At 43.2% G+C, this 21366-nt stretch overlaps 1 protein-coding gene across 2 annotated transcripts in view; it reads right to left on the bottom strand.

Annotated features, from left to right (window-relative positions):
* CFTR (CF transmembrane conductance regulator) overlaps positions 1–21366 on the bottom strand; it is a 1712697-nt gene that overhangs the window by 245823 nt on the left and 1445508 nt on the right. For both annotated transcript variants that reach the window (XM_044088720.1, XM_044088721.1), the window contains one exon: positions 9949–10028. In XM_044088720.1, the coding sequence (XP_043944655.1) occupies positions 9949–10028 (80 nt within the window). The remainder of the gene's footprint in view (positions 1–9948; positions 10029–21366) is intronic.

The following is a 21366-nucleotide window of genomic DNA, read 5'->3' as shown; positions in this document are numbered from 1 at the left end:
GGAGAATGGCCCGCACCTGGAGCTGCAGATTTTGAACTCTGTCCGCAGTGAGGAAGGCTCGTAAACTCCTTGTGTCTAGCCTGGCCCCTATAAAATCTAAGAGCTGTGTGGGCACCAGGTTGGATTTCTTTGTATTTATTGTAATGCCCAGAAAAGGAGCAAGATGGAGAAAGGAGTCTCGCGCCAATAAAAGTAGATGCCTTGTTGGGGCGGTAAGAAGCCAGTCGTCCAGGTAGGAAACACCTGCACCCCCTGAAGCCTCAGGTGGGCCGCTACCACTGCTAATACTTTGGTGAACACCCTGGGGGCTGTGGTGAGACCAAAGGGAAGGACCCGGAACTGGTAGTGACTGGCTCCCAGCCGAAAGCGGAGGAACCTCCTGGAGCGCCTGTCCATCAGGATGTGGTAGTACGCGTCCTTGAGGTCTATCGAGCACATCCAGTGATTTTCTCCCAGAAGGGGGAGAATAGATTGCAGAGTGACCATTCGGAATTTTTCTTTGGGGACTGCCAGATTCAAGAGAGAGAGGTCTAGGATTGGTCTTAGTTCCCCCGTCTTCTTTGGCACTAAAAAGAACCTGGAGTAGAACCCTGATCCGATCTGGTCTGGGGACGGGCTGGATGGCTCTTTTCTTTAGCAGATGGCCAATTTCTGCCAAAGCGGCCTCCCGTTGACCGGGTGGGACGTCTGGGAGGGACTTCAACTTTGGAAGGTGAAGGAAAGGGATGCGATATCCTCTGGATATGATTTGGAGAACCCAGCGGTCTGATGTTATGGACTCCCATGCCGCTAGGTGCCCCGGAACGTCCCCCGACTGCCTCCAGAGTGGAGCAGTCGGGCAACCCCTCAGGGTTGCTGCGCAGGCCGTTCAGAGAAAGGTTCCCTGGACCCGAAGTTTCTGGGAGCCCCTCTGCCTCTAGGGCGGCGTCCTCCCTGTCCTCCTCTGCCACGGAAGGACTGGTTGTCCGGAGCAGGCTGGGACTGCTGCGACTTCCGGAACCACATCTTCTTCTGACCCTTTTGGTTCCTAGAGTAGGGCCTCTGGGGTGCAGAGAAGCGGATTCCGACGGCAGACAGCGTCTTCCCGTCCTTCTCGCTCTGGGTCAACGTCTCGCGAACGGTTTTGCCAAAGAGAGCAGAACCATCAAAGGGGGCGTTCGCAAATGACGCTTTGAAGGGCTCAGAAAAATCGCAGTGACGAAGCCAGGCCTGACGTCTAGTGACTAGGCCTGTCCCCGCAGCTCTAGCGGCGCCTTCCGTAGCGTGGGAGAGTAGCCGCATAGAGGTATTAGTAACTGACCTAAGAGTGGCCATACGGGTGGAGTGCAGAACCCTGTCCTCCTCCGAAATGGACTCTGGGGGAGATGCAGCATATTCTTTAATGAGATCTCGCTGCATCCTAATGACATGTGCCAAGTAGTTCAGCGCCCTTACCGAGAAGGTCGCTGAACTAAACATCCGCTTCCCCAAGCGGTCCATCATCCGAGACTCCTTGCTCGGCGGATGGACTGAGGGACTCTCCTGAGCCAGTTCCCTCTTGGTGGCCGCCGCCGTCAACATGGCATCTACCGGAGGCCCCTTACTCCAATGGGCACGGTCGGACGGTGGGCTAAGGATCCTATCGGGCCTCTTAGGAATTGGCTCCACGGTGTCCGGTTCCTTCCACGCCCTGGTGGTAATGAGGTCCACCAGGGGGTTGGCAGGAGGGGACACCCAAGAGGTAGACGGGCCCGCTTCAAATGCCTCCAAGAACACGGACTCGTCCGAGGAAGACTTGGGGGCAGACCACCCCCCTACGGAGCATTTCCATGATGTCTCCAAATGAGACATCCTCGGGGGGTGACCGTGGGGAGCCTTCCCCTTCCTCCAAGTCCGTGTCTTCTGTGAGAGACTCGGGGGAGTCAATGTGCCTCCTTTTGCACGTATGCTTGCGAGGGACATCCTCTGGGGGGCTGTCAGAGGAGTCCTCGCAAGCAGCAACTTGTTCCATTGGAGCAACTTGGGGCACAGAAGCGGGCTGTCCCAGGGGCCGGATGGTGGAAGCCTGGCCCAGTGCAGAGGGAGCGCGGGACGGAGCCAGAACAAGTGCCGGGGGTCCGGAGACCCTCAACAGGGCCCTCTCCACTACATCAAACGCCGAAGGGGAGCCGACCTCGACCAAAGGATCCGACAATCGGCTCCCCCTCGGATCCGAAGAGTGGATCGGAGCCGGCGCCGAAGGAGCACTGATCCCCCCAGGATCCGAGGCTCGGATCCAGGCTCCGAGAGGTCGGATCCAATGCACTCGAGGGCAGGGTCGGATCCGAAGTACCAAGTACTATCGGCGCCGACCCACCCCCGGCTCCGAAGCTGCTCGGCTCCAGCTGCTCCGAACCCGGATAGCGGGTCGGAGAAGGAGCAATAGGTTTGAAAAAGGGTGTTGAGCTCCCCCCCAGAGGGGGGGGGGAGGCAAGAGCACTCCCATCTGCATCTGGGCCTGGATGAATCTTCTCATCATCCGGTCCAGATCAGCATCCGAAAGGCTATATGTAGATCTCGACGAGGCTACCGTGGTAGGCCTGGAGTGCCTCCTCGATAGCCTCGGCGGAGATCGGGTCTCCTCCTCCTCAGGACCCGGTGATAAGCACACTGGGGACCGGAGCCGAGAAGGAGGAGACCGAGCCGACAACGGAGCCGGGGGAGAAGCCCGCTTGGCTGGCGGGGCCGAAACAGAGGTCTCGGCCCGCTTGTGGTGCTTCTCCTCCGGTCCTTTCCTAGCATCCCTCTCCTCCGAACCAGAAACGGGAGGTTGAGTCCCAGGAGGAGGAGGGGGTGCCACGGAGGGAAGAACCGAAACCACGGTTACTCCCGAAGGAGCGGAGGTCGGAGCCGAGTCCGGCGGTAAAAGGCCCGCCAAGACAAGCTTGGACCTCCGCTCCTTCAGTGCCCTGGGGTTGAACCCTGCACAAATGGAGCATCCAGATGTGAGGTGTTCAACCCCCAGGCATTAACACACGAGTGTGGCCATCAGCTGGGGAAAGCTTATGGCCACACTCGAGCATTAGAGAATATAGATTTGGGCTGTTCAGCCATCCCAATCTATAAACAAGCTACTAAACTAAAGTAACTAAAACAATATACACACACAGGCCCAACACACACACACTACGCCAACAGCGAGGGAAGGGAAAAAATACTTAGATTAACTCTAAAGTAAAATATCAAAGAGGGAAACCTAAACTTTCACACAAAAAATGAATAAAAACTTCAAAATTCTCTATTAACAATTAGAAAAACTAGCACTTAGCTGAGAGCTATAGAAACCAATCCAGTCACCATGCGCGGCAAACGAGATCTGAGGTCATGAGGGTAGAGCAGGGCATTATGGGTGAGGGGAGGAGCTGAGAGCTTGGATCCATAGCTGGAAAACCATGCCGGTTCGGATCCGATATCGGATCCATAACCCACAGGTTGCAGACAAATGAATATCCTACTTCAGATTTTAAGGTTATCTACTCATTTGCCATGGCCATGTACATGGCATAAGGCAACAGAAGTTAGACAGAGATCTCTTTAGGCTACTTCTAGAATGTAAACAGACAATGTAGAAACAAGTAGGCACTACAGTGGAACAAAAATGTGAAGGCAGGCTAGGGTTTGCTATGAAGGAGAAGTGTCAGTTGTACCCTCAAATGCTGCTTGCTCAAACTGTAAATCTGACAGTGTGTTAGCCTACAAGCTACATAAGAAGAGAGCTGTCCAAACAAGTGGACCTTATGTCAGTCAGACTTTCTCATGTAAGAACATTCCTTAGCAGCTTGTATTTAACTCAAATGAGTCTGAAAGACCACTCCATAATCACCACCCCAGTGCTGGAGAAGTAGTTTATTGCAGTGATCAAGACAAATCCAAAAGGAAAAATCCTTGACCTAATGTTGTGTGCAGTGTTATATATAAAAAAGGCTCTTTTACACATCATTATACAACCCCTGGCATGTAGACTATGGGGTGACTCCACTTAACTAGTAAAGATACCTCACACAGTAGTTTTGCCCAACAAATATCCCACCAGTGTCTAACTATACCCCTGTTTTGCACATCAGTACAATACTAAAGGTCTATGTTAAGATATTGCAGTTGTGCCTTTCTCTTCTTTAAAAGTAAAAATGTCAAACACCTTACTAACTTCCACACTTGTGGGACAGAGACACAAATTAAAGGACTATTTCTGGTTTGCTTCCATGTTCACTCACATTGAAATACAGATTATAATGCTGAATCCAAGACAGCCAGTTTTCAGAGAGAGTCTCTTTGTATTAGAGACATTGGTGGTTGTAGAGTGATCATCCTGAGCCACAAAATGAAGAAACAACAAAGTGAAGCTACAATGGTAGTGCAGCAGAGTGCAACATAGACAAATAAACTAGTGTGAGAATGAGAGCTGAAATGGCTGTACAGGGAACATGATCGGTTTCTGTGGTATTTGATTGAAAATGTAAAAAAAGAAAAATGGCATCTCTCCCTATCACCCAACACAATTTAACTGTCACAGGGTCTGCAGAGGGTTGGCTACATTGGTGGTGCTGCGGTAGCATTGTCGCCTCACAGTAAGATGTTGTCCTGTTCGATTCTCAGCTAAAGCGTCTTCTGTGTGGAGACGTGCGTGAATGGGCGTTCCTTCATTGAAGGTTGTGCGTCAGGGCTGGCAACTAGGCAAGTAAAAATCTACTGCCAATCATTAGCGGACCGGAGTTCCGCTATGGCAACCCCTAACCAGGAAAAGCCAAAAGACACAACAACAACAAGGGTCTGCAGAGGGTTGCCCCACTATTGAGAAAATGTATACTGCCTTATACCAAGAATGGTAAAAGTTTATTTCCCCATGACTCTCAGTTTAATGAACAGATTCATCAATGCAGCATCTGGGACAGTTAAATAGTTGAAAAAAAATTGGTTTGTGCACTTTCTTTTTCATCTAACTTAATATTAAAAGCAATAACTGAAAGTATGTGCCTGCATACATTCTATATCTATATATACATATATATACATATATATATATATATATATATATAGACATATATTTTTATACATATATAGAAATATATATATATATAGTAAGAGAAATATATATATATATATATATATATATACATATAGATACAGATATCTATCGGTAATATATACATATATATATCTATATATAGATATATATATATATATATATATATATATATGTGTATATCTATATATATATATATATATATGTGTATATATATATACACACACACACACACACACACACACACACACACACACACACACACACACACATATGCACGCACTCATATGTGTGCGTGCATATATATTGTATCTCAACTTCTTTCACTAACAACAATTATATAGTCTATATCAAAAAAAATATATATGCACTTAATAAAAAAACAAATGCCAAACATAATGGACAAGATATATTTACCAATCTGTGCCCTGTGTTTATGAATACCTGGGTTTATAGTTATGTTAAGTTACCAGTTTTGTGGAAAATTATTGCTATTTTAATTTTTAAACACTGATTAGATTTGCGATCTGGTTGGCAACCTTGGGTTTTATAAACATTGGTGCTAGCACATTTAGAGATGTAGGGATATAGAGGACATTGCAAAACATTTTATTTTGCAATGTACAGTTTCAAAAAACAGTGTGGTAAGGACATTTTTCTTTATATGCACTGTTGTAGGATCCTAAAGATAATATATTTAGAGATGCAGAGGTGTGGGGTGAAGCCCTCTCCCCCCACATATGGTCAGTGACGGGGGAGTGCAGGCCCCTGCAAAAAACATTGTATTCTTATATTACATACAATGTTCAATTGCTTAGCAATCTGTGACTCAGTGAGTTAGTTACAATTATTTACATTCTAAAGTTGTATATGTGATCTTTTTCCATGTATCCTTACATATCCGTATTTTACATTATATTACAAAGAAAACCAAAGCTCCAGCACTTAATGGGCCTTGAAAATTTCATTTTATCGAACCTCAACAAATTCCCAAATGGACAGAATAAGGCCACTGTTTGGCCGAAAATATCAGCCTTATCAGATTAATAGCATTTAGGAAACAAGTAAAGATGCAGTGTTTTTATGTCCCATTTTCCATAAAACATGAAAACAAATGCATCCTCTTAGTAATTATGTGACAGCGATACACCTCCTTTTCAAAAGTGCCTTCCATTTATAAAATCAGGAGGCCAGCCTCTCTGGGGAGGCCCAGACCTGCTTTAAGGGAGGTGAAGCAAGTATGAAGATGTCATGTGCTTGGAACACATGACTATTCAGTATTAATTCCATGTAGAATAAAACTAAAAAAAATACTAAATCAAATCGTAATTAGTTCAACTGTGAGTGTGTATCAGTTTATGTAGATATCTATGTACAGTGCAGCATATAATTTCCTGTGGGTAGACCCAATAGACTCTGTATAGTAGGGGAAGCTCAAAAACTCTGTTGATTGTTTGATGTAATATGACAAATCTATACACGAAAAGAGAAAAGTTCTGATAGTTAGCTAGCTAGCGATGAGCAAATGGTGCATGTGAAAGTTATCATGACTTCCAGAGAAAAGGACAATACAGAATAATTGAAGAGAGGTACGATCTGTGCAGAATTCAAGGTAAAGCAAAATCAGTATTAAAGGATTTTAAAAACTTCAGTGAAGAGCTACAACTCTGGTATATATCACAACTGGGCAGCCGAAGATTCTCTCATCTGTCTTGTCTTGCCCTCCTTGAGGCTACAGGGAAATTTAAAATAAGGCTTTTTGGCTACACTTGAAATGTTCTGCAGACCAATTGCTAGTACTTACTTAAAAACCTACATTTTGTCCCAAAGTGTGATTCTATGAAGTATAAGTCAGTTCATCTCACTTATACACTTACAGTAACATTTTTTTAATGTTAAATGCTTCATACAGTGATATAGGTTCATAGGTTCATACTAGGCTATCTGCCCTAGGGCATTTATAAGCCTAGCCAGAGTGTGTGTGGCTTTCACCACCCCTTAGGATGAGAATACTATACCCATTAGTTTGCTGTGCCTCTGTCCAGCAGTGATACAGAGATGATTCCCGGGGTAAACCTACGATCTCCCATCCACTCGTCAAGATTTCTCTTGAACAGAGTCAGTGAGGGGCTCTGCCTCACATGGACTGGGATTCTGTTCCATAGTGTAGGGAGTCTCTGGGTGATGAATCTGTCCCTCCAGCACGTCCTATTTATATCCGTGTTGAGGTTTAAGTCTCTTGCTCTCGTGGCTCTGGTGGATTTGGATTTTTGAGGTGGAGCATGTCCATTAATTCGGGTTGGACATGGCCTTGTATGTCAGGCACAGATCACCTCTGAGCAGACGGTATGCGACTGAATAGAGCTGGAGTTTCTTCAGTCGGGCATCGTATGACATATGTTTGAGCCCTTTATCCTTTTGGTGAGGAACTTTTGGGGTCTTTCCAACTGCTGCAGGTGTCGGGTAAGGTACATTCGAATGGGGCGTTGTACTCAATCATTGGTCTGATAAGTGAAGAGTACAGGGTACAATGACCTCTCCTGATCTGGATGTGAATCCCTTCATGATCAGGTGGGCAATGTAGAAGGTCTTCCTAACCACTTTGGCAATGTGAGTGTCAAAAGAGAGGTTACTGTCAACTTGGGTCCCCAGGTCCCTGATAACTTCTTCCGTGTTTAATGGATTACCACCTATGTGGTAATTAGGGGTTACCTTGTTTTTCCCAAAGGGTATGACTATACATTTTTGGCATTTAGCTTAAGGCCATGGCTCTGGCACCAGTTATCCATTTCTATGAGACCTTTCTGGAGGATGTCTGTGTCTGATGGAGTGTCAATTATGGTGCCCAGTTTGCAGTCATCTGCAAATTTTGTCAGCCACAATCCCCTATGTTTGCCTGCACTTCAGAAAAATAAATGCCGAACAAGAGGGGCCCAGGACTGAGCCCTGTGGGACACCGCCGTGACCGGCTTAGAGTCTGACATGGCACCAGCAACTCTAACCCTGTGTGTTCTGTCCTTGAGCCAGTTTGCAACCCATCTTGTGACATATGGATTTACATCTAAGCTGGTGAGCTTTTCTATGATGCCCGAGTGGGGTATTGTGTCGAATGCTTTTGCTAGGTCAAGGTAGGCTGTGTGAACTGCCTTACCCTCATCAATGGCCTTAGTGACTGTTTCGAAAAAGTCGACCAAGTTCAAGAGGCAGGATCTGCCCTTGACAAAGCCAAATTGGGTAGGATCCAGTGTCTGTAGGTCCCCAATGTCTTTATTTATGAGTTCCATTATGATCCTCTCCATAGCTTTGCAGACAAGGCTCGTCAAGCTTATGGGGCGGTAATTTCCAGGGTCCGTAGAAGCACCGCCTTTGTGGAGTGGGACCACAGTTGCCGTCGCCATTCTTTGGGTACGTATCCTGTAGTAAGGCTAAGATTAAACAGCAGCCTTATGTGTGGGTTTAGTTCCTCATTGAGTTTGTGTAGCACACAGCCGGGGACACCGTCCGGTCCCATTGATGCTGTGTTTTTGCTTTAGAGAGCAGCTCTCACCTGGGCATCTGAGATGTTTGGGAGGCTAGACTCTGGTGGGATAGATATTTCTCCTTTTGGGGGAGGGAGGGAGAAATTTGCACTGAACCTGTCTGCCAGTATGTTGGCAATGTCTGTGGGTTCAGTGATTTTTTATCATTTTGGACTAATTCTGAGCATATCTGGGAGTTTCCACCCAGGTTTCTAACATAGCTAAAGAAGGCTTTATGATTGTCTTTTGTGTCATTAGCGATTTTTCTCTCAAAGTTGGCCTTGGATGATTTTATGAGTGATCGTAGTTTTTGCTAGTATTGATCAGAGATGCCTTCCCATTTAGGATTTTGCTCTGTCATGTAGTAGCTTTCTCCTCTTGTTGTAGAGTTTGTTTATGGCTGGAGTCCACCAGACCGGGCCTGCCTTTGGTGGAAAAGGTCTTGATTTTATTAGGGATTGCTTGATCCATACATTCCTGGAGGTGCTCGTAGAAGGCATTTGTAAGGGTTTCAGCAGCGTGGGTTGTGGTTTCCACTGGCTCGGGGGCCTTGAAGGATACCACTCCAGTCTTAAGAAGTGTGAAGTTTGCTTTTGAGAAGTTCTTCACTGTGGTCTTTTTTGCTGGGGGTGGGGGCGGGATGTGGATCTCCAGTGAGATTAATTTATGGTCTGATCTCACCAATGAGGGATATACTTCCGGTGTGGAGCATTTTGTCCCCATGTTTGTGATGATCATCATATCATTCATAAATAACATATTTTAGCATGCTTTATTTCTTGCTTCACATGTTTATATGGAATGTTATATGCAGTGAACAGGAGTCTTGATTTGTAGGGTTCTCTCTGTTTTGCAGTGCATAAAATTTACATCCATCAGCCACAGGAATATTTTACTTTACAATCTATTCCATTTTGTTTTTCAAGAGGCAAGCTTTTTGCTTGCAAATAAGTCTATAGTCATTTGATTCCTATAAAAGCAAATGGTACATATGTAAAATGAAGAGTCAGAACTGGAGAGGACGGACTGCTGGTACCACTGGGTTTCAGAGTTGGATGCAAGAACACCTATACTAAGGACATGTACAGGAATTCAATGGTTATGGAAAACAGTCATCTAAAAGCTTTATTTTTGGTGGGACTTGGACTCCGTGGCTCAAAAAACTGCTCCTCACACTTGAAGTGATTAAAAGTCCATATTAGTTCCAGCAACTAGAAATGCAGTTCTGCATCCTCTGTTCAGCAGACAACAGTTCTGTTTTTACATATTTAGAAATGCCAAGCTAATACGTATCACATAAATAATTTTCTTGTAAACAGCTACTTTGTCAGAAAGAAATAAATGCAAATTAGCTACTGTCAATAAATAAGAAAAAAGTATTTTTCCAACCTGTATAAAATCAAAAATTGTCAGTGGCAGCATGTCATCCAGAATGGCAATATCTTTAGAAAATCGGTTCAGGATTCGACCTGCAGATAAAGAGAAAAATGTTAAAAGACCAGTACTTTTCAACTAATCACTTCAAACATTAGTTTTAATCTAGTATATTCCTTAACCTGTCAACAGATTACAGAATCAGTGTTTTCATATGTACATTAAAGATAATGGGCCAAATTCAATAACACCTACACTATTTGTCACTAAGTGCACATGGTCTATATTCAAGAACATCCCTAGCACATTTTTTGTGCTTACTAGTTACTCAGAAAGATTACACTTTGTGGTAACCTTTATGAATCCCTCTCAGCATTTAAAGCTGCTAAAAAATCAGTAGGAAAACTATGTTGCCTCTCTTACTGAATAACCACTGCCCACTCACTCTTACACTTATAAATAATAATATCAAGATGCTAGCCAGTGCTCTGCCTTTCAGATATAGTTTACTAACATTCAGCAGTGAGTAGCATTTTATTTGCTGATTGGTCAGAAGTAACATGACAAAACTACATGAATTCTGCCTTGGAATATTTCCTTGACATGTTGTTTATTCTTTAAGAGAAGAACTTCATTTTATGCCAAAGCATATTAAAAGGAAATCAGAATGTATTAGCTGCAAACATACTGAGGGTTTTCATTAAACAATGAGGTGTGACAAGAGCAGAAAAAGTGCACCAAGCATATTTTATCAGCCAATCTCAGAATGCAGGAAGGGCCATTAAAATGCTTACTGCTATTTTAGTACATCTCTGCATACTTGAAGAATCATATAGAATGTTTGAGAGCAATAAAAGTTCAGGTCAAGATCCTTCTTCGTGACCTTCCACATTCAGCCCATTGAAAAACAATACAGTATTTGGGGGATCTAAATCCTCATATCAGTACAGGATATGAGGACTGCCTGGTTCCGAGTGGGAGACACTACGAAGTCGCCAGCACATGGTTCAGCAAGAAAGACAGTCACTAAATCATTTACAGAAAAGGCCAACATGCAACGCAGGTAGACTTTCTCCTAATAAAGAAAGAGCACAGGGGTAGAATCGGACACTGTAAAGTCATCCCCAGTGAAACAGTCAGCTCACAACATAAACCTTTCATAGCCACAATCAGTGCAAACAATGGTCAGAGAAGGTTCTAAGGTCAACACAGATGAGGCCGAAGACCTGGAAGTTGACTGGAGCAAACGTATAAAATTTCTAGGAAATATGCAGGGATCTAGTACCTCAGGAAGAAAGAGAAACACGTGGAGTCAAACAAGAATGGCAGTCTCTCCAAATACCATGTGTGAGAACTAGAGAACAGATATACATTTGACCTGGGTATACAAATAAGGTCATAAGGAAAGCTGGTGGTGGAATGCAAAAGTTCAGGAAGTTATCAAAAGTAAGGAGTGCAGGAAAAAGTGGGAGATAGAAAAGATGGGCCAAGCTAAGTCAGAATGATGGCTGGCTAACAAAGAGACTGTGACAGAAGTCATAATAGCAAAAAACATCAGAGACACCTGGAAAGTAATTCAGCAGATGGCAGAAAGAAGCTCTATTAGGTTGTATGGCAAAGACAGAAAGATAAAGAAGATAGTCACCAGACACCCTTCGTAAGGCAAAGACAGAAAGATAAAGAAGATAGTCACCAGACACCCTTCGTAAGGAATGTCAAAAACAACCTGCTCATCAATCCACAGGTTATCAAAAGCAGATGGAAGGAGTTCTAGCAGCAACCCCACAGAAGCTGTACTGCCCCAGACACAGCATAGGATGAAAAAAAGGAGAACCTACCCTAGAAGAAGTAAGAATGGCACTAAAGAAAATGAGGTCAGAGGAAAGCAGTAGGCTCAGATGAAGGTGAGTTATGGGGAGATATGGCTCCTGAGGGTACTCACAGCAGAATAGAAAGAAAGGCATATCTCAAATGACTGGAGAATAAGCATTCTAGTGCCAGTTGTATAGGGGAAAATAGGATATTCACAACTGTGGGCAGTATAGAGATATCACTGCATAAAAGTGCTGGACATGTTGACTGAAATTAAGATGGAATATGAGCAGTTCAGATTCAGAACATGATGCAGCATAACTGACCTGATATTTGCACCAAGAGAGATAGTGGAGAAGAAACTAGAGACAAGAAAAGAGTTCAACTAGGCATTTCTAAACTTGGAGAAAGCATTTGATAAGCTCATAAGAAAGCTGATTTGAGTAGTCTTGTGATGGTTCAAAGTCCCAGAAACACCGACAAGAGTTAGTGCAGTCAATGTACAAAGATCCAGTTAAACAAGTATGAAGCGTCTTCCCGCTCACAGATGGGTTCCCAGTGTGAGTGGAACTGCCTCAGGGTTCAGTTCTGACCCCATGATTTTCATCCTGGTGATGGACTACATTAGCAAAAAAATGGAGAGAGCAGATCAACAAAGCTGCTGCATGCAGATGATGCAGCATTAAAAGCAGACTCTGAACAGGATCTTCAGCAAATCTTAGGGGAATAGAATGCAAAACTGAAGTCACATGGGATGAATAAGTACAGGCAATGACAGCTGTCATGGCAGCAAAAGGGATAAATCAGAAGATGCTGAAAATTGAGACAGAAGGGAAATAGCAGAAGATAATAACAGCTTCAAGTATTTTAGAGGGGTGCTCGAGGAGAAGGGGAAATCTGAATGAGGAGGTCAAAGCTAGTATCAGAGGGACTGCAGGGGTAGCCTGTGACAGAGGAATATCAAAAAGCTGCAAAGTAAGGTGTAAAAACACAATGGTGTGACAAGTACTTCTGTATGATACAAAACCATGAGCAGTGCAAGCAGAGCAGATGAGGAAGCTAGAGGTGACAGAGAGGATGTGTCAGAGAGGGTGGCAGGATGCACACCTTTGAAGAGATGAAGACATGATGACATCAGAGCAGCCAGAGTAGCTCCAATTGTACAGAAGATCAAAGAGAACTGATTAAGGTGGTTCAGACACATGAGAAGGAGATCAGAAGATGATTTGGTGAAGGAGATTTGGGACAGACAGGAGGAAGGCAAGAGGACACGAAGAAACAAGGATGCCCAGCAAAGAGATGGAAGGGTTACATGAGAGAAAGGAATCATCCGTAGATAAGGCAGCCCCTGCAAATACAGCAACTGCACAGCTCCAAAAAGACCTTATAGCAGTAAAGAATTGTAAACCAGCAGACTGTAGCATAAACTAATATATTTATTAGCTTAAAGGCATGAAAAGGAGACAAAACAGACCTGTTTCAGCTGTAAAAATAAAAAGCCTTCTTCAGTGCAGTAAAAACATGTTCACTTGTTCTCCCTTTTATAGCTTACCCCTAAATGAAGCTTCAACTTGATAAATGAATTATTCAATTAACCAAGCCATTTAAAGGTATTCATTAAGACCTGGTGAAAACAGTGCTCCCAGTTTGATGATACATTTTTTTTCTTTATTATTTAATATCTGATGCCAACCTGATTTGTTGGTTCTCTGTCCAACGATTCTGTCAATCACAGTAAAAGTAAAAGATGCATTTTTATGTACCCCAGTATGTTTGTATAAGGCATTCGTAAGCTTCTTGTGTCTGATGTCACTTATATGTTCAGATATTCTGAATTTTAAAATCCTGGACGTTTGTCCCACATAAAATGCAGAGCAGCTACAGATAGCCAAATATATCACCCAGTCAGTCTGACAGAAAAAAAGGAAATATCAAATACTTGCCCAGTGTTTTTGCTGCTGAACTGGCATGTCTTCATCACCCTTCTGCAGTGAGTACAATGGCCAGAGGGAAAGCAACCCTTGAGTTGATCCCCCCCAGAGTGGTGTGTATAGGGTCACCTTTGCTTCTCCAACCATGTTTGTAATGATTTAAGAATGAGCCCAAATTCCTGCCTCTCCTGAAAGAAAATTGACATCCAGAAATTCACATAATTTGTTGTTTGCCAATAATATGTTCCAGTGTCTGCAGACACTGTTGAGTAGGACATCAGTGTTTCTACCATACGTAGTGACTAGTCAGATGGTTGAATTTTTGTTCTTAGTCTTGTCCCTATATGTTAAGAGATCTTGCCTGTTACGTATGCGGAGGCCCTTAACTGTAACCTGCTCAAGCAACAAGGACCTCCAAAGTTGAAATGCAAACAAACACCAATCACAACCAAAGTGTCACATAGCTCACAACACCAGTGTGCCACCCAGCAACGGCCCCTACGGCAAGACAATGTACCTAACACTTTAGTCATAGGTGACTCTATAGTCAGGCACATTGATGTCCCACTCACCAGGCTGAACAAGGAGAAAATTACAGTTAGCTGTCTGTCGGGTGCCAGGATCTGCCACATAACGCATGCACTCACATCACTCCACAACAAGTGCAAATATGACTCTGTCATTGTCCATGTTGGAGTGAATGACTTGAGACGTACCTCCCTGGACTACATGAAAAGAGACATGGAAGAGCTCTCGGATCATGTGACCCAAGTAGCATCCTGCCTTTGCCCAGAATGATACCACAATACAAGGACAAAATGATTGACTTCAACAAATGGCTAAGCTTCTGGTGTCATTCAAAGGGGAAGGGGATCGAGTATCTGTCTACCTGGGACAACATGATTGACATACCACGATGCTTTGCCAGAGACGTTCTGCACCTGTCGCCCCTGGGATTCAGGTTACTGGCTAAGGCTCTTGCCACCCCTATAGTGCCTTTTTTAGGCAAAGTTCAAAGGACAAAACCACCACCGTAACAGGTACAAGCATGCAAATTCTGAAGGTAATGCTACTCAATGCTAGAAGTCTAAACCTCAAAACGCACTCTCTCAAGGCACTCCTAAAAATGGAGAACATCTGGGAAAACTACTCGTGTACCAACACCTTTGCCCAACAGTTCTTGGAATTCATAAATTCCAATGCCCTGGATCAACTAATCCATAGTCCCACCAGGGGCTCCAATATCCTAGACCTGGTCATTACCAACATGGGAATTCAATGCTCCACACTTATGGTCACCCCCTCATTGGTCAGGTCTGACCATAAGCTAATCACCCTTAACATCCACATCCCACTTCCACCCCCCAGTAAGGAAACCTCCATAAAAAACTTCTCCAAAGCCAACTTCATGCTACTCAAGTCAGAAGTGACAAACTTCATGACACCCATGCAGATGGGAACTGAAAGTTTGACTGCTGAATCCCACACTAAGGCACTGTACGAGCACATCCACTCATGCATGAATCATGCCATCCCAAACAGATCCAAGATGCTCTCCTCCAAAAAAAAGCCATTCTGGTGGTCCCCTGCCATAAACAAACTTTACAACAAAAGGAAGAAACTGTTGCAGAAAAAAGGAAAATCCCAGGATGTGAAAACCTCCCTTACCAGCCTCAGTAAGAAGCTGAGATCCCTCATAAAATCCTCCAAAGCTAGTTATGAAAATAAAATTGCCAAAGATTCCAAAGACAACCACAAGGCATTCTATAACTATGTCAAGAATCTAAATGTCAATGTTCAGATCTGCTCTGAGCTACAAAAGAATGGCATTAAATATACCGATCCCAAGGATATTGCCAATATCCTGGCAGATCAGTTTCAGTGCCAACTTCATCCCCTTCTTACCCCCTAAATGGCCCATCTCAATACCAGAAGGTCGCCAAATTCTGGTAATAATGGCCACACAGGTAAAAAACGCACTCTCCAAAGCTAAGAATACCATCCATGGGACCAGATGACATCCCAGACTGTGTATTACATGAACTACAAAATGAACTGGCACCTCACCAAAGTGTTATGTTTAATCACAGCCTCACCTCAGGCTTCATGCCCACTGAGTGGCATACAGCTACAGTTATCCCACTCCACAAGAGGGGATCCACCTTGGATCCCATGAACTACCGCCCCATCAGTCTAACGAGCCTGATCTGCAAGGCCATGGAACGTATTATCATGGAACTTATAAACAAAGACATTGGCAACCTTAAAACACTGGACTCCACCCAGTTTGGGTTTGTGAGGGACCGATCTTGTTTCCTGAACCTGACTGACTTCTTTCTGTCTCCAGAGCCATGGACGAGGGTAAGGTGGACCACACAGCCTATTTGGACCTCACCAAGGCCTTTGACACCATCCCCCACTCTGGAATCATAGATAGACTTACTAAGCTGGGCATTAATCCCTACGTCACTCGATGGGTTGCCAACTGGTTTACTGACAGAACCCACACTGTAAAAGGAGCCGACTCCAAATCCAGCTCCAGACAAGTGACAAGTGGAGTACCTCAGGGTTCAGTCCTGGGACCGCTCTTGTTTGGCATCTACTTCTCTGAAGTACAGGCCAGCACTAAGGGACTCTTCCTAACAAAGTTTGCAGATGACTGCAAACTGGGAGCCATTATGGAATCCCCAAATGATGTGGATACTCTACAAAAGGGCCTTACAGAAACAGATGCTTGGTGCCAAAGCCATGGGCTCAAGCTCAATGCCAAGAAAGGTATAGTTATCCCGTCTGGGAAAAAAACATGTACCCATGAATTACCACATAGGTGGCAGTACACTACACACTGAAAGTGTGATAAGATACTTAGGGACACAGGTGGACAGTGGTCTCACCTTCGATAACCACATCGCCACAACAGTTAGGAAATCTTTCTATGTGGCAAACCTCATCACTAAGGGCTTTTCATCCAGAAAAAAGGAGGTCACTGTCCCACTGTACTCATCCCTCATTAGACCCATTATAGAATACAATGCCCCATTTGGTATGTACCTTTCAAGACATCTGCAACAACTGGAAAGGCCACAGAAATACCTCACAAAAAGAATCACAGGCCTAAAGCAGATGCCCTATACTGACCGCCTTAAAAAACTCCAGCTATACTTTGTCACATATCGTCTACTCAGAGGCAATCTCTGCTTAACATACAAGGCCATGTCAAACCCACAGCTGTTGGACATGCTACACTTAAAGAAATCCTAATCCCTCAGGGCCACATGCTCCAGGGATCTAAACTTTGTCATCACAATAAACAAAACATGCTGGAGGGATAGGTTCCTGGCCCAGAGAATCCCCAGATTCCGGAATAGACTGCCCATACATGTCAAGCAGATTGCCCCTTTGGCCCTCTTCAAAAGGAACCTTGACAATTGGATGGAAAAAAGGAAATTCACCCTGGGGATTACGTCAGTCGCCCTGCTAGACAGGGGTCCAGGGAAGTAAATAGTGTGAGAAGAAATATCCAGGGAATTGTTATGGCTAGGCTTGTATAGGCCCTAGGGTCGATAGCCTACTACCAACCTACGAACCTACGATTAGTCACCCAATGTCTGGCCTGAAGGATATTCCCCATTTTGTATCCTCTATTCCTGAATCTAGTAGTAGGTTCTTCTTGATATACCTGATAAATAGCATCATTTGAACATATGAGTTTCATTCACAGAAATTGTGATTTTGGGATGTTGCTGCATATATGTGGAGGATGAAAGCTGGTAGCATGGAGAAGGGAGTTGTATTGGGGGTATTTGCGATATACTTCTGATGTTAAAGTGTGGTCATCATTCCTGCTAACTGTGACATCTAGAAAAGTGATCTTATTGATGTCATAGGTGACTGTGAACTATATACCCCATCTGTTCAATAATAGTTCATATATAGTCTGACGTCAAAGCAAACATCAGGTTTCATTGGCTGACCAAGTCTGCAGATGACTGCAAACTATGCATGGTCACTGAAGCCTTTAAAGACACAGATACTCTTCAAGTGGGCCTGATACATACAAGCAACTGTTGACAGAGCCATGGTCTAAAACTCAGTGAAAAATAATGCATAACAGTACCTTTTGAAAAGATGGCCAGCCCTGGAAATTGCCACATTATAATGCACCCTTAAAAGTAGAATCAATGGTCAGAAATCTGAGAAAGTATGTTGACAGTAACCTGTTCTTTCACCACCACATATAGTGAGAAAATCCTTCTACACTGCATAGCTTATAAGGAAGGGCAAGGCATCTGGATCCAGGAGGTCATTGTTCCACTGTAACCAGCGCTCATCAGACCATTCACTGAATACAATGCAGCCTTCAGCATGTTCCTGACCAGACACATGAAACAGTTTGAGACACCATAGAGGTTCCTCACAAAAAGAAAACAGCAAGTCCTATGCAGACCATCTGAAAGCCCTATCCCTGTACTTGGTCTTCTACAGATTGCTGCTTGATTATCTATGCCTAGCCTACAAGACATCCCTTGATCCCTCAGGGAGGGGATCTGTTACACATCTGCAAAGCAAATGGCATCAGAAATACCTGTTCTAAGGAAATAAATCTTGTCTGCAGCATAAACAGGATATGTTGGAGAGGCAGGTATGTGGCACAAAGATTACTTGTGCCTCTGGAATAGGCTTCTCGTTAATGTGAAGCAAAGTTTATTCCTAACCATATTCAAATGTAACTTGGACCAATGGATGGGAAATCGCAAATTACTCCTTGCTTGCCACCTATATCCCTAATGGACAGGAGCAACCTTTGAATGCTTGATGTGTAAAACTCTATATCATAACAGTAAAATTCCTTATTGTACTGACATGTCAGTGATACTTTGATAAATTCGATTAAGCCCAGATAGGCTTAAAATGGATCTTGGTCTGATAGCCTAGCAACCACCTATGAACCTAGGCTACCCACAAATAGTAAATTCAATAAAACTAGCCCAAAAGTTTCCATAAAACTTCTTAAATTAAAGACAAGCAGTAAAAGTTAAAATTAGAAGGTAGCAAGGTGTCAGTCAAGGCAGTCTATGCACTGTTCCTATCAAAAACACCAACAGAAAAATGTAATTTGTGGGATGTTTTCCCCAAAGAGAACTTATCTATTCAGCAAAGGAAAATCATTAGTTGACCACTGATTTTCAGAAGTCTACTCTGTCAGGCACCAGGAAAATACTGAAGATTTCGATGTCCACACTGCTGGTTTTGTTCCTGATATCTCTTGCAACAACAAGCTGGATGCATACGTGGAAGATAGCCAAAAGCTTTGGAAAGCTGTCCAACTGTTATATCTTGGCAGAATATAGCCCATATAGCAAATGCTACTGCAGCATAACTTAATGATGAAAATCAGTCGTTGCTGGTTTTGTACCAGTGCTATCTGCATGTATACTAGCCAACAGAGATTTGTAAATTCACATATCTGATGGCACAAGCATGATCTCCTGCGTTTGTGTCAATGAAGCTACATCATTAACATACACTAATGCTGCCTGAGGTGAATGCCACGTATCTGAAACCACATGCAGAACTTATGCAGCAGTCAACCTGTATTGTACTTAATGCTATACAAGACTACCTGTCCTGTAGCTCAGCAAAATCTCTCAAAATATGAACACAATGTGCTATAACATCAGCAGTGGCACTTTCCACAGCACAAGCTGCAGTAGTGCTAAATGACAGAGCCACTAGTGAGACATCACCACTGTTCTGTTACTGTAACCAAAGGCATAGAAAGGGCAGATCATGATTATAGGCGTCCTGTATATCAGGATCAAAAGTGCTCGATCCTTGGCTGGGATAATGTAATGTTAGACCTCTATCTTGTTAACTCTGTCGCAACTCACTACTCCAGACACACTAGCATCTAATGCACTGTTTGCAGGCAAACACCAGCAGTGAACATCTAAAGCTAATTGCCAGCCAACATCCCTCACAGCACTGCTACCCAAAAATAGCCCCATTATCTGAACAGGCAATACAGCAACTGCTGTGGCTGCAGATTTGGTCACAATGGCAGTAACAGTAGCATCATCAGCTGCGTATGCAGCAAATGCATCAACCTCACAGGTGCTGGACACAAGCCCACATTCAGACTATTAGCCTTCAGAAGCACATGACTGTACCTTCTCTGATGGTGCCACCTGTACTCAATATTATTGCACCTGAAATAGCAGGTAAAGAAATACAACTACCACGTGCATATTAAAAACAGGATTATAACTTTGGTTTCTGTGAATAACTAGCTTATTATGCCAAGAAATTCACATTGAGAGTGAACCTTAAGAGGTGACTCTTAGCATCTATGCTGAAAACAAATAATAAAGGGTTTTGATTGATGACCCAGTTGTAATTATATGCACTGCATGAAGCTTTATCTGCTCCTTGTACTATCAGTAACAGAAAAAAGTCTTTAAAGCACACAGCACAGTCAAATAGACAGCAGGGAAAAACAAAGTGCCCCTCTGAAAAACTAACAGCTTTAAAATCTGTTAGACATTTTAGTGTACCATATTTTCTGTTTATAACCATGTCAGAGTACCATTCTAATAGGTTGTAAAAACTATTTTACCTTCTGCCACTGTTCTTTGCCAGCTAGCAATGCCTGCTGTTACTCCATAGCATAAGACATGATCTTAACAGCACTTATGTGTGTTTTACAAGCTTTTATTAAGCACCCATAAAGCGATGTTAAGATTGGGTCTTGAGCTACGGATGTGCTTAGTAAATTTATCTTTTTCCCTACTTGGGAGTATAATCATGGCATCTCATGTATTACATTACTGGAATATTTAGTTCCATTTGTATAAATTATAACTGTAAAAATAATATATTGTTATACTTATTCATTAAAATACTATATGAAATATTACTTTCATTATAAGGTATTGCGTCATTAGAAATTATAATTCTGACTGTAATTTTCCATGAGCACACACTGCATTTGATACTGACACTGTAGCCCTAGGAGACAGGATGTAATGGCTGTGTAAGAAAAATTGTTTTGAGGAAGTGTTTGGTAGTCTTCGTAATAGACTTGCGCTCTTATAAGAAAGTACTGACTGCACTAGTCAGAACAGGGTAAGTCTAGACAGAGATGAACATAAATGCAGGGACAATAACGATTACTACCTACTACAAATATGGACTCATTTCATTATCTTAGTCAAATAAAAACATATTCAATAATGATATTAATTGGTAAAAAATATGTATATTCTGAAAGAAATGGTCCCTCAGATTGACCCAACTTGTTGAGTTTCATATAGCTACTATATCAGAGGATGCTTTAAATAATGGGAGCTTCTTGCAATAAAGTGCCTTTATTAGATTTCTGTTAACACAATCAGTCAGTTTCTTTTTTAAAGAGCAAATCTTCCACAAAATGAATGCTTGTCTTATTTTATTGCTCTCACTGCCACTGGAATGGGGAAATAGGAACAAATAAGTTGTAGGGCTCTCAATTAGATCTGGGAAACTCAGTTGCCACCATTGCGTGCAAATGGGTCAACTGGGTGCAGGTGGTGCAGCCACTGGGCAATGTTTCTCAAAGGTAGAGGGACAGAAAATAGTAATCACAGATTAGCCATAGAGAGAGCTTAAGCACAGCTGTAAAATAAGTAAACAGCATTTCAGTTTATGGCAG

Source organism: Protopterus annectens, chromosome 11.part0 (assembly GCF_019279795.1).
Source record: "Protopterus annectens isolate FY-2018-M chromosome 11.part0, PAN1.0, whole genome shotgun sequence".
Classification (NCBI taxonomy): Eukaryota; Metazoa; Chordata; order Ceratodontiformes; family Protopteridae; genus Protopterus; species Protopterus annectens.
Note: the sequence above shows the minus strand (reverse complement) of the source record. Positions and strands in the feature narration are given on the sequence as shown.